Source organism: Lepidochelys kempii, chromosome 1 (genome assembly GCF_965140285.1).
Source record: "Lepidochelys kempii isolate rLepKem1 chromosome 1, rLepKem1.hap1, whole genome shotgun sequence".
In the NCBI taxonomy this organism is placed as follows: Eukaryota; Metazoa; Chordata; order Testudines; family Cheloniidae; genus Lepidochelys; species Lepidochelys kempii.
Window position 1 is genome coordinate 333,641,490 of NC_136380.1, and position 17,509 is coordinate 333,658,998.

At 40.3% G+C, this 17,509-nt stretch overlaps 1 protein-coding gene across 5 annotated transcripts in view; it reads right to left on the reverse strand.

Moving 5' to 3' along the window:
* PCLO (piccolo presynaptic cytomatrix protein) overlaps positions 1-17,509 on the reverse strand; it is a 514,652-nt gene that overhangs the window by 171,772 nt on the left and 325,371 nt on the right. For all 5 annotated transcript variants that reach the window (XM_073328638.2, XM_073328636.2, XM_073328635.2 and 2 more), the window contains exon 8: positions 14,051-14,187. In XM_073328638.2, coding sequence (XP_073184739.2) covers positions 14,051-14,187 — 137 coding nt within the window. The remainder of the gene's footprint in view (positions 1-14,050; positions 14,188-17,509) is intronic.

Here is a 17,509-nt window from a genome sequence, read left to right on the forward strand (position 1 = left end):
TCTGAATGAATCTCTCCCCATCTTAGGCATTGCTAACATACCCCTCACCATAGCACAATAAACAAAGCACAAGTTATATACTCAGATAGGGGCTCTTACTCTTTTTCAATCTCATCTATAAGCACATATTTTATTTCCTCTCTTGCCTGAACCTCAGACTTCTTTTTTAATTCCATTCGTTAATCCTTTAAGGTTGGTGTTTTCAAAGAAAGATGCCCAACTCCCATTGACTGTCAAGATTTAAAGTTCCTTTGAAAATCCCAGCCTAAAACTTTTAGGAATATCATTTATATGAAGATGTGTGACAGCCGCCATTTTGGCAGACAGCATGGATCTCTGGAGCTGAAAGCATGAGTCTCTACAACTTGTGCTACAGTGCTATACAGCCCCTCTGGACAAGGCATTGGGAGGGACATGAAACATACGCTGACCAGAGGGTTACAGATGCTTTCTGTCTGTCCCTGCAGAAAGGGCCTATGTGGAAAGACTGATGCACAACTATGCCTATGAAACTTTCACCCCAATTTGTCCCCCACTTTCATCTTTCAGTGTTAGAACAGAATCCACAATCTCCCTGCCTTTTATTTTCTATGATCACCAATTGCACATGTGGAGTTTAAGACACTTCCTTGTGAGCTTAGGTATAAAAGATAGAGTTAGGAAACTATTTTGCAGCTGTCTCTCAAAATGACAAATCTGTTTGCAATGAATTTCCTGCCGGCCTCACATATTCTTCTGTTAGACAAGACTTTTAAAAAGAAGATGATCCTATCACAATGGGTCAGCATACAAGCAGTAATGCAGTTTTCAGTAGTTTATTTAATAACAATAAACTATTGGTGCCTTCTCCACGGGACCTCACTGCCTCTGATTTAATTTGCTGGTCAAGTCACAACAATCCTCTTTTGTCTTGCTTCAGTTAGTGATTATGATCAAACTGAAATTATGTGCAATGGGAGTTCATCTTGATTTCTTTTGAAGATTTCTGAGGTAAATTGCTATTCTATTTTCATATTTACTCATTTATTATATCCATCTACAGCGGTCACCCTTCAGAAGTGTCTTCTGCCTTGAGGATATTATTGGTTCTGTTAGTATACCTCATATTAAGTATAAAGAATCTCTCTCAAATTAGTAGAATCATTTAAACTAGAAGACATTTTAAATGTGAGCCTTGTTCGTACAAATTGGAAAGAGCAAGTTTTATAACCTACACAAATGAGTACTAGAAAGGTCCTTGATTGAAGTAGCATGTAGAGGCTTCAACAGCCATTGTATTAGATACTTTACCAACGCAGTCCCTGCCCCAAAGAGTTTATAATATAAATACACAACACACACAAGGTGGGGGGCGAAACAGAGAGGTGATGTTACATGCCTAAATTCACACAGGTCAGTAGCAGAGGTAAGAAGGAAAACTAGATCATACCTCCTATCCTAGTTTAGACTATGCTAGCTCTACAGAATTGAACTACTGTCCCCATTGAAGTCAGTAACCAAATTACCTGTGATTTCAGTGGGTACAGTCTTGCACAAGTTACTTTATCCTGTTTTGCCTCATGAAATCAGCTGTGAAACTGCAGTTTTAAATAAAAGCTAATTAAGGGGTATCCCATGAGTTTAACAATGCACATGAGCACTACAGAACAAGTCAAAACTGACTGCAGGGACTGTATGCAGAATCTACTTACTTAAATTGTCTACTGTTGTTCAAAGTAGTATGGGATTTTAATGAACACAAGTGATCCGAATCTTGGTTCTAATTAACATTATTAGCAAAATATAGCAAGTAACATTATTATTAAAATAATCTATTTGAAATCTTACAGAAGTTGGTTAACTGCAATTATATTGTCTGAATGCTACACTGAATCATTTTTATAGGTATATATCTACTGGAGTATTAAAAAAAATTAAGGTAAAATAATTGTCAAAGAAGTTCTATAAGCACATTGCGCCAGATCTTTAGATGGGATAAATCAACATAGCTCCATTTTTATCAACAGAAGTGAGCTGTAGCTCACGAAAGCTCATGATCAAATAAATTGGTTAGTCTCTAAGGTGCCACAAGTACTCCTTTTCTTTTTGCGAATACAGACTAACACAGCTGTTACTCTGAAACAGAGTTATGTCAATTTATCACAGGTGAAGTTCTGGCCTATAAATTGCAAATTCCAATGTATTATTTTTTATCTTCATTTTTTGGATATATAATAATCCCAAAAATATACACCACCGTATTTCATGTTTCACTGACTGGCATATCAGAGAAAATAGATCGGCACTCGCTTTAGTCTGTTGTTCTCTCATTACTTCCATTTCCAGACTTTTATGATCAGTGTAAAGCTTGGTAATAAATACGCTTATGAATAAAAGTATCAGAGTTTATTGGCATCCACGTCTTCATAGTCTCCTTTATTGTTGGTGGGAAAGAGTGCTTAAACTGAAGATTATATTAGGCTGTTAGCTGCAGAACAGTGTGTCAGAGCTGAGAGGAAAGAGGCAGAAAAATGAATGGCAAAAGATGCTGCTGAAAATAAGTAATGCTAGTGGGAATGGTTATGTCATCTCTGATCATTGGGGGTGTTTTTACATCAATCAGTCGTTCATGTGCATTTCTATAAAGTATATTCATCTATTACAAACAGACAATGTAGAACGCAAGCATGGTAAGATTGCCATTTGTTCACACATTCTGTTCCTGGTAATTCATTTAGGGTGAACTCCATTCCACCTGCATAAAGCCTGAATATTGGGGCTTCAGATCTGATTTGCCTCTCAGTTACTCTGGCATAAACAAGGCATGACTCCACATGCCAGTGTAAATCTGGCCAATGTGAGAGGAGAAGCTGGATGTTTATACGAACGGAGTGCATGTGTGGAGAAAATCTGCATCCTCCAAACCTAGAACTAGGTCACAGGGCTGAACCTGCAGCCCCCCTGTGCCAGCCAGATGGGGTATTGTTACCAATGGATCAACACAACAGCTACAAAGACCCTTTTCACAGCATTCAAGGAGGTGCAGTCCACTCCACTCAAAATCCTCCCAGTTCACAGCTGACACTGCAGTGGCCTCCACAGTTTAATTTCACCCTTACAGTGTGCACTCCAATGCACAACCCTCATATTTTAAGCAGACATTGAACTCGGGTCACATTTTTCAGCAGATTACTCAGCAGGCCCCCATGGTTTGTAACCCAGTGAGTTAAATACAAAACTAAGTGAGAGTGATGTGTTCCCTCCAGACCCCGTGGCACTGGTCACACATTTCATGTTATTAGTCAGCTGAAGTCTCTCTGAAGAGTGAATCATCTTTATGTTGTTAAACAGCTGGGAATGGTGGATAAATTTGCTGGGGCTCTTTTGAATTGTGACATGGGAAATCATTTTAGTTATGACCTCTTTTTTTTCCACAGTGACATATTATGCCCAGGCACTTCTCTGTATGAAAATTAGGTTTAGTGGGAGACACAAGAATCCTGAGATTCTATAGTGCAGAGGACAGGACAGTCAACTGGAGTTTCTCTCCTTAGTGCTGCATATCCAGTAATTCTGCCCTGGGGGCCTCATCTAAAGTCTTTGAGAGTCTTTCCATTGAAATCAATGGGCTTTAGATCAGTCCTGTAAAGCTTCGGTGAGCTCACTTTTTAATGACATCACACCTCTTCCCTAACCTGAAAGTTAGGGCCAGATCCTGCTGCCATGATTCCCAAAGCCTGACAGTGATACATAAGCCAATGGTCTTCTTTGATGCAGTGCAGAGGTAGGAGCTCACAGTAGGAATGCTGCCATTGCAACCGTCTTTGAAAGGGCACAAGTGCCATTCTCTGCAGAGCCATCTCCATTGGATAATGCAGAATGGGACCAGGATCATGGCCCCTATTTTGCTCCATCCACTTCAGGAAGGCCAGCAGCTCTAAGCTTGCATAGTCTTTGTGCTCAGTGAGTATAATTGTGATTAGTTCTGTTGACCCCCTCCTCTATTAAGAACCATTGCCTTCAACAGAAGTTCTGTCTGAGTCACGTGTACAGGATCAGGCCAACGGCAAACTAAAGGTCACATCAGCTTCATCTCACCGGTCAGATGTGGGAGAAGTAGCTCAGGCAGCATGCCATTTCTAGAACACCTCTTACTCCTAAGTAGAACACTAGAACATTCGGGAATGGAGATTGTTCGTAACTCTGAAGTGTTCGTATCTCTGAACAAAACATTATGGTTGTTCTTTCAAAAGTTTACAACTGAACATTGACTTAGTATAACCTTTAAACTTTTCTATGCAGAAGGAGAATGAGTCTTGTAGCCATCTTACTTTAAATGAAACAAGCACAAAAACAGTTTCTTTACCTTGTCAAATATTTTTTTAAACTTTGTCTTTATTTTTTTTGGTAGTTTATGTTTAACACAGTTCTGTATTTTATTTGCTTTTTTTTTTTTTGTCTCCGCTGTGCCTGATTGTGTACTTCCGGTTCCAAATGAGGTGTGTGTTTGACCAATCATTCGTAATTCTGGTGTTGTAACCCTGAGGTTTTACTGTACCTTAGGGTTTTGTCTAACCCTGCAAAAGCATCTGTCTGGGACTTTAACAGGTAAGTTAACTCTGGCCCTATCTACATTATTTTACTCTCTTTTCCCCCTCTGTGATGTGAAACCTCTGAGTGGGGATTCAGGGGCTTTATATGGCAGAAGCCACAATATCAAGAGACTACAGAAGACCAGTCATAGGTTTTCCATGCAAACAGCCATGTGCCTCCTTTGACTTCAATAGATTTCAGAAAAGGCCTTAAACTGCTATTGTCACTTTACGAGGACCTGCCTGATGTGAAAGTTTTACAAAGGCAGAATTGGAAAGAACTCCAAGAATACAAGCTCACAAAGTCTCCTGTCCCATTCATGAGAGCAGCCCAGGTAAGGGTAAAAATATCACTAAGTAGTCATCAGTGAGGAAATGTCAACATGTTATTATTCTCCATCCTTTCAGCATATACAATAGAGCTGGGTGATGGAAAAGATCAGTAATTGTTTGCCAAATAACGTAAAGGAAATATCTTGACCTGTAATGAAGTGGTTGCTGATGATTCATCTAATGGTGGGTTGATGATGAGATTTTAAAATTTATTGTGGTAAATTTGTCATCAGATTTCCAGGCAATTTTAAAAGAAAGAAATTCAAGGGCAATTTACCTCCAAAAAGGTGACATTTCTTGAGTCTAAATTAAGGAGTAGCTATCACTGTGGAACAAGCATTGCCTATTTTGTGTGTCTCATGGAGCCTGCTATCACCAATATCATAATCCCTTCACACTTGAGGGCCCATGTCAGAGCCACCATTCTTTCAGGTGAAGAAGGCTGGACATCTCTGAGCCCAGCAATTCTGCTCCAAAAGCATTTGATCCAACAGTCATTTAAATCAAGATGTTTATTTCATTGTCTTCTAAGGGAGCTTGAGTAGCCCATGGAGCAACATACAACAGATATTCCCCAGGGGGCTGAACTAATGGTCTTTGAAGTGCTGGTATCACATGGGAAGTGGGAGGTCAACATTTGAAATGTCTTTTGCATAGTACTACAGAGCACTGCCTCCCTTCTAATGTGACTTTGAGTGCTTAGATAACTGATTTCTCATTACTTTCTCAGATGCATTTAACATATTTATCATTTTAAGGGATTTCAATAAATAGATGTACTAGAAATGGGGGATCAGCTCAAACAAAATAATTTACCTGAAACATCACTCTAACCTTTAACTGAACTCCAACACCACAGCCATTCTGCATTTTACATACAACTAAGCACAAAATGTTGGGGTCTAAATTAGCTGTTACCAATCAAAGAAATCTTGGAGTAATCATGTATGGCTCTCTGGAAACATCTGCTCAATATTCACCACTATCAGGAATCATTAGAAAAGGGATAGACAAAAAATATCACAATGCCACTGTATAAATCCATGGCATGCCACACTTTGAATACTGCATGCCGTTCAGGTGGCCCCATCTCAAAAAACTATATTAGAATCGGAAAAGGTACAGAGAAGGGCAACAAAAATGATTAGGGACATGGAACAGCTTCCACATAAGAAGAGATTAAACACTGGGACTGGCCAGTTTAGAAAAGAGATGACTAAGGGGAGATATGACGGAGGTCTATAAAATCATGAAGGATGAGGAGTAAGTGAATAAGGAAATGTTATTTACCCTTCATGTAACACAAGAACCAGGGTTCACATAATGAAATTAAGAGGCAGCAGCTTAAAAATAAACATAATGAAGCACTTCTTCACACAACGCACAATCTACTTGTGGAACTTGTTGACAGGGGGATGTTGTGAAGGCCCAAACTATAACTTCATTCAAAAAAAAAAAAGAGAGAGAATTTCATAGATGATAGGTCCAACAATGGCTATTAATCAAGACAGTCAGGGATGCAATCCTATGCTCTGTGTGTCCCTAAACCTCTGACTGCCGGAAGGTGGGACTGGATGAGAGGTGATGGATCACTTGACACTTGCTCTGTTCTGTTCCTTCCCTCTGAAACATCTTGTACTGGCCACTGTTGGAAGACAGGATACTGGGCTAAAAGGACCATTGGTCTGATACAGTATGGCCATGCTTATGTTTTTATTCCAGCATGAGTGAAATGCCAAAATGCAGTGAGGAAAACCATCCTCATCTTTCTGACCTGACCAGAAAGTATATGAGGAGAAAAGCCTATCCCCAAGTGATTATCACGGCAATTTTGGAGACTGGAACTTTTTATTACCGTTTGACTATCACTGATATATTAGGAGTGGGGCGGGTGGAATGTGTTTGCACATGTTTATGTTTTTATGTGTGTGCAAAATGAAAATCTGACTGCATCATTCTTTTCCTGTATCAGCCTTCGTAGCTGTGGAAAGACTTGCTGACAGAAACCATGATGGCACAAACTTTTGCTGTTGTTTCATTGTTGTTTTGGGCTTCATTTTGGGTTTACAAAGACCAGATCTGGAATGGGAAAGTTCTATTCTCAAATTCTCCATCCTTTACCTACTTTTCTTGCCTTAACCCATCCTTTTTCGTCTTCTCCAGTCATTATTCTGTGGCTTTTTACAGGCTGCCTACTCTTTTACTCCCCTCTCTCTCCTCCCTGCCCCCACACTCTTTAGCTGGTCCTCCCTCTCCCAGAGTACAAAGTAACCTCCCCCTTCAAATTGCTTCTTCAAAACTCATTGCATTTGCCTTGCTGTGCACCCATAAGCAACGCTGGTGCTATTAGTGCCAGCTTTGGCAACCTAATAATTAAAACAGAGAGAGAGAGAGAGAGAACTAACAACAAATACAGGAAACAATAGGACTTTCTCCAGGACAACAGTTCTTTCCATTGCTGTGGCTGTATTCCCTTCCCATATTTTCCTATTGTTTCTACCTCCTCCTTTTCCTATCTTCTCAACCTTCATGATCTGTTCTCTTGCCTATGTGCTTTTCTAAATTATCTATGTGCTAAACTCCATGATGTATCCAAAGCCCATTGAAGTTAATGGGAGGATTTCTTTTGAATTCAACAGGCTTTGGATCAGGAATTAACCTGCTATCATCACTTTAAGAGCAGCTGCCTGCTAGGGGCTTGTCTTCTTACACCTAGCACACTTTTTGGAGCTATATAAATAATGCATGATAAACAATAGTAAGAGGAGCTTGGACCTTGTGTTTGGCTGAAGTTTCTAGTCCACTGGCAGAGACTCAGCAGGCTGCTGCTGCAGAGAGTGGGACTGGAGGGATCAATGAGAGAAATCAAGGTGATGCTGTCGGTCAAATACTCAGTGGATTTAAATAGTACATTTGCCATCGTCAGGTAAGCAGCCCAGATTTCTGTACTGGGAGACACTAGCTGTTATGATCCTAAGCTGCACTGTAATTTCATTATGTTTAAGAATGTTAAGTAACACCAGGAATGTTGCTGTGGAAACTGATGTACTGTAATATTACTAGAATAGTATCAGATTAATCCACTGTGCCATATCATAACAAATCCATGGCAACTGATGACTTTTAGGATGACACTAGACTGCACAAAATTCCTGCTCCAAAAGCACCGGGCCGTGCTAAAGGGGAATCTCTGTTAGCTGTTAGTTATGTGATTCCATGTAGTAAAAGTCACACATAGACACAAAGCAGGACACTTATAGTATTTTAGTATGGTAGGTGGGATTGTAAAATATTTGCATTTTTTTTAAGATAGAAAGAAGAGAATGAGGATTTGTACTGGATGAGTGAAGCCAGAAGTTTCTCACTCATTGACTTGGGTACAAGCAGGCTACCACAGCTTTTGCAAACATCCATACTGCCAGTTTGAGATCAGTGCGAAATCTTTAAAGGGCCTGATTTTCAGAGGGTGGGTGTTCAGCTCTTTGTGAAAATCAGACTCTTAAAAATGTCAAGTTAGGCAGCTGAAGTCACTAGCCATTTTTTGAAAATCTTGGCCTGAATTTAAATTGATAAAAGAGAGAAATGGTAACCAAATGTAACCAAAGCAAACAAATAATCTACCTAGCACTTATTGTAAAAAAGAGAGTTCCACAAACATTCACACCAATTTAAAACTGAATTCTCTTCAGCTGTGGTTGCACTTTTCTTCCTTTTCTCTTCCCATGAATATTTGTCCAATGAGATTCTATTTGTGTGACTGCTTGCAGAAGGCATCTGAGACCGAAGATCTCTGAGAAACACTTCACCTGCTACAGGATGCAGAGTTGTAGAGGCAACAGGTGATCCCCTCCTGCATCAGTACTGAAACAATGTCCCAGCAGGGGATAATGGGTAAAGGAGATTGAAACAGGAGGAGGAGGTCTCTCCACACACCAGCCTAGATGGAGAGAGGGTCAGGGGTGATGGAACCAGGGGCCAGGTGTGAGGGGGGAAGGACTAGTGTCCATGCAATACATATATTGTGGGGGCTCTGCCCCCAAGTAAACTTGCACATGCTCAGGGTGGGCAGTGGGGTGGCAGAGGTGAGAGTGGGACCCAGAGGAGCTGGAGTGCACTGTGGGGGTAGGGATGTGGCTGGGGAGCAGGATCCCCAAATGGCTGGAATAGACTGGAGGGGAGGAGATAGGAACCCCTGGCTCCTTTTTTCCCAGACTGGAGCCAGCGGCTTCCCTACCAGCCAAGTCTCAGTGCCTCCACTCACGCCCCACATCCTATCCCTCTGCTCCCCACATTTGCAGGGAGCTTTCACTCCCTCTGTAGAGAGCTGTGGGAGTGCTTTCCTCCTGTAAATCAGTGAGAGGAGGGGGTACTCTCCTTGTGCTTTAGCTCCCTATTGCATCATAGAATCATAGAAGTATAGCACTGGAAGGGACCTCAATTGGTCACCTAGTCCAGTCCTGTGCATTTAAGGCAGGATGATGTAATAACTAGACCATTTATGACAGGTGTTTGTCTAATCTGTTCTTAAAAATCTCCAATGATGGAGATTCCACAACCTCCCTAGGCAATTTGTTATGGTTCTTAATTAGCCTGACAGGAAGTTTTTCCTAATGTCCAACCTAAACCACCCTTTATTTAAGACCATTGCTTCTTGTCCTATCCTCAGAGATTAAGTAGGACAAAGGTTTCACACTCCCCTTGTAACAGCCTTTTATGTACTTGAAAACTGTTATGTCCCCCCTCTGTCTTCTCTTCTTCAGACTAAACAAACCCAATTTTTTCAATCTTCCCTCACAGATCCTGTGTTCTAGACCTTTCATCATTTTTGTGGCTCTCCTCTGGATTGTCTCCACATTTATCCACATCTTTCCTAAAATGTGGCACCCAGAACTGGATCCAGTACTCAAACTGAGGACTTATCAGTGCAGAGTAGAGTGGAAGAATTACTACTCATTTCTTGCTTACAACACTCTCGCATACAACCCAGAATGATGTTTGCTTTTGTGTGTGTGTGTGGCAACAGTGTCACACTGTTGACTCATATTTAGCTTGTGATCCACTATAACTTCAAGATCCCTTTTTGCAGTACTCCTTCCTAGGCAGTCATTTTCATTTTTCTATGTATGAAAGTGATTGATCCTTCCTAAGTGGGCTACTTTGCATTTGTCCTTATTGAATTTTATCCTGTTTACTTCAGACCATTTCTCCAGGTTGCCCAGATCATTTTGAATTTTAATCCTATCCTCCAAAGCACTTGCAACCCCTCCCAGTTTGGTATCACCCGCAAAGTTTAAAAGTGTACTTTCTATGCCATTATCTAGATCATTGATGAAGATGTTGAACAGAACCAGATCCAGGACCAATCCCTGCAGAATCTGACTTGATAATTATCCTTCCTTTAATCTCTGGTTAAGGGACAGCATGTTGATGAAGGTGCCTTGTAGAGCTGGTCAGAATTTTGGGGGGAAGAAGAGGTACATAGCTCTACAGAAAATTATGACAGAAACTAAAATCTCATTTTCATCTAAATTTTTAGCAGAAAATTTCAATTTTCCATTATAAACTGAAAACACAAATATTTTTCAGAGTAGCAGCCATGTTAGTCTGTATTCGTAAAAAGAAAAGGAGTACTTGTGGCACCTTAGAGACTAACAAATTTATTTGAGCATAAGCTTTCGTGAGCTACAGCTCAAAAGTGAGCTGTAGCTCACGAAAGCTTATGCTCAAATAAATTTGTTAGTCTCTAAGGTGCCACAAGTACTCCTTTTCTTTTTACGAATATTTTTGGCCATTTTTTTTTCTTTTTACTTTTTTTTAAAGGCATTTTCCACCAAAAAATTCCAAAATAAAATTTTGACAATTTTTGGACCAGCTCTAGTATCCTGTATCTTATATGAGATGAAAAACCAAGGATAAGATTATGGAGGGGGTGGTATGATGAGATTGCTTACAATGGGATATGGCCCATCCACAACTCCTATTAGCTAATATTTCCAACAACTGGAGATGGGACACTAGATCGGAGGACTTAGAGTTATTTCAGATAATTGTTTCCCAAGTGTCTGGCTGTGGCTCTCACCCACCTGCTCAGGGTCTAACTGATCACCATTTTGGAGATTGGGACAGAATTTTCCCCCAGGTCAGACTGGCAGAGACCCTGGGTTTTTTTCATCCTCCTCAGCAGTGTAGAGAGTGGATCACTTGCTGGTTTGAACTACAGTAAACAGTGGATTCTCTGTAATTAAAGTCTTTTAAATCAAGATTTGAAAACTTCAGTAACTCAGCCAGAGGTTATGGGTCTATTACAGGAGTCGGTGGGTGAGATTCTGTGGCCTGTGATGTGCAGGAGGTCAGACTAGATGATCATAGAATCATAGAATCATAAAATATCAGGGTTGGAAGGGACCCCAGAAGGTCATCTAGTCCAACCCCCTGCTCGAAGCAGGACCAAATCCCAGTTAAATCATCCCAGCCAGAGCTTTGTCAAGCCTGACCTTAAAAACCTCTAAGGAAGGAGATTCTACCACCTCCCTAGGTAACGCATTCCAGTATTTCACCACCCTCTTAGTGAAAAAGTTTTTCCTAATATCCAATCTAAACCTCCCCCACTGCAACTTGAGACCATTACTCCTTGTTCTGTCATCTGCTACCATTGAGAACAGTCTAGAGCCATCCTCTTTGGAACCCCCTTTCAGGTAGTTGAAAGCAGCTATCAAATCCCCCCTCATTCTTCTCTTCTGCAGGCTAAACAATCCCAGCTCCCTCAGCCTCTCCTCATAACTCATGTGTTCCAGTCCCCTAATCATTTTTGTTGCCCTTCGCTGGACTCTCTCCAATTTATCCACATCCTTCTTGAAGTGTGGGGCCCCAAACTCGACACAGTACTCCAGATGAGGCCTCACCAATGTCGAATAGAGGGGAACGATCACGTCCCTCGATCTGCTCGCTATGCCCCTACTTATACATCCCAAAATGCCATTGGACTTCTTGGCAACAAGGGCACACTGCTGACTCATATCCAGCTTCTCGTCCACTGTCACCCCTAGGTCCTTTTCCGCAGAACTGCTGCCTAGCCATTCGGTCCCTAGTCTGTAGCTGTGCATTGGATTCTTCCATCCTAAGTGCAGGACCCTGCACTTATCCTTATTGAACCTCATCAGATTTCTTTTGGCCCAATCCTCCAATTTGTCTAGGTCCTTCTGTATCCTATCCCTCCCCTCCAGCGTATCTACCACTCCTCCCAATTTAGTATCATCCGCAAATTTGCTGAGAGTGCAATCCACACCATCCTCCAGATCATCTATGAAGATATTGAACAAAACCGGCCCCAGGACCGACCCCTGGTGCACTCCACTTGACACCGGCTGCCAACTAGACATGGAGCCATTGATCACTACCCGTTGAGCCCGACAATCTAGCCAGCTTTCTACCCACCTTATAGTGCATTCAGCCAGCCCATACTTCCTTAACTTGCTGACAAGAATACTGTGGGAGACCGTGTCAAAAGCTTTGCTAAAGTCAAGAAACAATACATCCACTGCTTTCCCTTCATCCACAGAACCAGTAATCTCATCATAAAAGGCGATTAGATTAGTCAGGCATGACCTTCCCTTGGTGAATCCATGCTGGCTGTTCCTGATCACTTTCCTCTCATGCAAGTGCTTCAGGATTGATTCTTTGAGGACCTGCTCCATGATTTTTCCAGGGACTGAGGTGATGGTCCCATCTGGCTTTAGACTTTATGAGACCTGGCCACTGTTGCGATTAACAACCCTATGGGTCTTCTGAAAAGTATAAACGCTATAGGATTTTAAACATTAGGCATATCTTCCGCCCTTGCCTATGAAGGAGAGTCCAAAATAATGTTAACTCTTGTCCTGGACAGAAACAATTCTACAAATGTGTGTGTGTGTGTGCGTGACAGAGGAAATCTAAATTGACATTGGGATGCTGCAATCGCCAAACACAGTCATATATATTCCAAAATAACCCATGTTTCTCAATGGGATTATAGGAGATAGGTATATATTTTGGTCAATGCTATTTACAGATCTGGAGCCTCTAAAATTCCAATTGTCCTGCAGCAGATCTGGCCTGCAGAGTGAATTCTACTGAATAACATTAATGTCCTATAAAAAAAAGACCCTTTCTTCCAGCAGAACAGGTGAAATTTTAAGGCTTCAGCAAAATGTAGTCTGGACTGGGCAAACTCTGGGCTGGAGAATAGGCAAAAGAGAAAAACATATGTAGTGTCCTTTATTTATATGAAGTGATTGAATTAATACCTAAATTTACTCATGAAGAGCCATTCTGCCATCAAACTGCATCTAAAACTCTCACTGACCTAGACAGGAGTTCTGTAAGTGGGAGGATAGCAGAACATGCCCTTTAAATATTATCTAACGAATTAACAGTGGCATATTAACTCATGTGTTAATTTGTATGTGGCTAGTTTGTTTGTAATTCTGCCTTCATCTGCACCCATGTCACACCACTGGAGCCAGGATAGAATCTGAATAAGTGTGTATGATAGTCAAAGTAGCAAGTGAAACATATAGGGATCTACTGATGACATGTTTAAACCTCAGTGATGCTAATGGGATATATGAAGGCGAACTAGACCGCAAAGTGAGCAAGTTTAAAACACTTTGATCAATGTGTTTTTCTTATATAATAATGAACAGGCCAAATTCTTACTTGTTACCTGTGTGCAATCCCATTGATTTGTTCAGTGATTCATCATTGATCTACAGGGATTACACACATGTAACATAACAGAATTCAGTTCCATTCATAACAACACCTCAAAGTAAATCCAGCCCTGTTCCTAAGAACATTAAAAAGCAGACTCTTAAATCAGGTTGGATTAATGTCAATGTCCAAAGTAAAACTGGACTAGACTGAATCATTCTGTGTGGGTGTATCCGCTGCCTATGTAATTCCAGGTGAGCAGGTTAATTCTACCCAAAAACTGTTTAAGGACAAAACTAATCCTAAAGAATAGGGATCATAAATAATACTGATGGTCTCCTAAGCTGCTTAAAATGTTGCTGGATTTTGATAAATCTAGTGGTCCACATGTTACAGGATAGTATGATTTAACAAGCTTTCTACAGAATATCCACAAAACTATAGACACATCTTACTTGATCTTGATGTTGACTTGGTGGTCTGGAGTGGGACAACTTCTCTTGCAGTTTTCTGTCAAAGCCATGTCCATTCTCCAGACGAGACTCCCTGGGCTTGTCAAACCAATCTGTCTCTTCACGGCGGAGGTGATAGGCTTTGAAAACCAAGGACATGTCAAATGTTCTGACTCAGAGCGGAGAGAAGGGCAACAGTTTGGCACACACAGCAAACATGCACAGTGGTTATTAATTGGCCATGCAGCTCAAGCGAATTTACAGGCAAAGCTGAAGACAGACTAACTCAAGTAAAATTAAGTAGTAAGTGGCAGAAGAGACAAGAATGAGATCCCATCTGTGTTATAACTGACTATGGATATTTACTATCAAGAAAAAAACAAACAGGTATTGAGTGCCATAACCATTTCCTCTCTCTGGGTGCTTAGAAATATACTGCAGATTTCACACATTTCTGAGGGTTTGTCAACACTTAAAATGCTACAAAGGCACAACTGCGCTGTTGCAGCTGCCCCACTGTAGTGCTTCAGTGTAGACACTACCTACGCTGAAAGGAGGGGTTCTCCCATTGGAGTAGATAATCCATTTCCCTGAGAGGCGGTAGCTAGGTCGAAAGAAGAATTGCTCTGTCAATTTAGCGCTGTCTACACAGGGATTTTACATAGTTAAACCAATCTAATTTTCTAATGTATATCAGGCCTGAGATGTAGCTGAACTTTTATGAATCAGTAGTTATAGCAGTGACTCCTTAACAGACTCCGCGTCAAAGGACATCTGTATGTTCAAGTTTCTTCGGAGAGCCTCTGCAAACTGTTCTATGAAAATGAAGTCTGCTTAACTAAAGCATTGTTCATCCCAAAACACAGACTGAAGAAGAAGAAAAGCTCACTTTATAACATGGTGGAGAAATGCTGCAGGAATTCTCCTTTTAAATCCCATTGACAGGGTCTTGCTGTACATCTTCGTTTATACATTATGAACGTTTCTTGTACACAGAATTCCAATCAGGTTTTATAGTGTGCAAGGAAAGCAGATGGAACCCTACTGGCCTGATTCTCCTCCCATTTAAACCAGTTTTACACTGGTGTAAACCCATTAGGCAAGAATCTCAGCCAGTGTAAATGAGCATTGCCTCACTGAAGTCAAATGAGCTATGATGACTGATTTCGCCAGTTCCTTCTGATTTGCACCAGTGTGAGATCACAAGCTATAAAGTTAAATACTATTTTTATTATACAACATACAGATTTTCTTCTGAATGCACATATATCAATACAAAACAAGATAAACTGTAGCTAAGTAGAATCCCATGGAACATCTGAATTTCATGTTATAATAATCATTATAAATTTAGCATTGGAAAAAGACATTATTATTTTAGCAAAATCACCAGGAAATTACAAAACTAAAATAAGGTCAGCTGTCGCTATAGTAACAAGAGTAAATGCAGTTGTTCAATCCCACAAAAAGAAATTAAAAATGCAAAACACTAGTGTGTTTTTTTCTGTTTCTAATTCTTTAGTAAATATGACCTGAATGGCTCACGGAAGTTTGAAAAAAAACAAAAAAAAATGCAACATTTTAGTATAACAGAAAGTTATAAAGGTGTGTTATTTTCCAAACACAAAAGCGAAAGGCTAGCTATATAGAAATGGCTCTTTTAAGGCACATTATATATGAAGTTAAAAACAATATAAACACATTTTGAAATACTTTTGCCATTAAGGTCTTTAGGACAAATGTATTTTGGGACAAATATTACGAGGTCAATTTTTATCCTGTATGTGCACAGATCCCTATTGTTAAACAGTTTGACAACATTATTTATCCAGTAGACCAGCATGGATACAATAAAATGAGATATCAAATGTTGATGTTTGTCCAGATAGTGATTAACTGCTTCTAATAAGCCATTGTCATCTATTATGTAAATATTCCATAGTTTGCAGATTTGCTGCAAATGACTGATTGACTGCATTTACCAGGCTGCCCTATAACTCAGCTCATAATGAAACTCCCAATCAAATTTTCTGCTTAAAAACCAAAGGCCCTGTTCTGATCCAAGATATTCTGAATACCACCATCTGTTTCATCATCTAATCAGGAGAAACCCTGAAACAGAGTCTCTCTCACACAGTTAAAATAATCTTTGCTGGCCTTTTCCCTTCAGAGAGTTAGTGTGCTTGTGGAAATTCCCTATGAAGGCTTATGGATCAAGCTGTGTTTCTGTCAAAGGTGTCATGAATTCTATGATTTTTTTCAAGTTTAAAGGAAACTATTGTGAATTTTTTGTTTGATTATTGGGTATTTTGCATGCGGTTGGGTGGGTTGACTGGAGTTGGGAATTTCACTGACAATCTTGAGAGCAGCCATTTTAAACCCTCGGCTGCATAAGAAGTTATGGCCCTGATCCTGTGACAGAGAGCACGTAGGCGGACTACTGCACCTGTACAGAGTCCAATTGAAGTCAATGGGGCCCTATGCTGGTAAAGCAGCCCCTCTCCCACACTGCTAATTGCACGATCAGACCTTATATAAGAGTGACCTCAGTAAAACCAACGTGGCATCAAAAATATTAGAACACCTAATGGTTAGTAACTACTTAACTTCTGCAGTTTCTTCCTCTCCCAGGATATTTTCTGTTAGTGGCTTGAAAAAATAAAAAAATTGAGATTCATGATGGGCTTATAAAAAACAGCAGTGGCAGCATGGCGGTGTCTACAGAGAGAAGGCGTTTTATGGCCTATGTGTAACAAAGCATGTCAGCTTGCGTCCACCTACACAAACCCAGAACCTTCAGGACCACAAGCCTCCTGTATTTGTAGCCGCTAAGCAGAAGACCTTTATCCTCAGTGGGGAAAATGAGTAGGAAGAGACAAGATGATATGCTTTAAACCAGGGGGCATGGTAAAGACTCAGTGTTCATCTCAGACTTCTGGAATTTCCTCATATCTGAGTGGTAGGTCTTCCAAATTTACCATAGGATTAACACTAATAGCCTCACATTTAAATGGGGGGAAATCTCGCTGAGAAGGGAACCATTGGGATTTAAATTCTCAGAGGTAACCAATAGGGACTATTCATGTTAATAAAATTAAACAATGTTTGCAGGATTGGGGCCTTAATATTTTCATACATATTTAATAATCAATGGGATATAATCAATGTCTGGCAGCTTTGGGCCAAAAAAGATAAAATCTAAGGTTTTACAGAGGTCAGGACAATGACTTTATGTTTTATGGAGGTCAGGATGTAACATTTCTTGGCTACTCATTGTAAATTAACTTTACCTGATCAAAACATTTGCAATTATACTACAAATTAGGAAACTTCCATGAGCTCTTTAACAAGAACACAAATGCTCTATGACACAAGCATATATAGATGGTCTGTTTAGATGTAACATAGTTAGTTCATGGTCTACAAAGCAGTGTAGGAATTATTCATAATTTAAAAATTTAT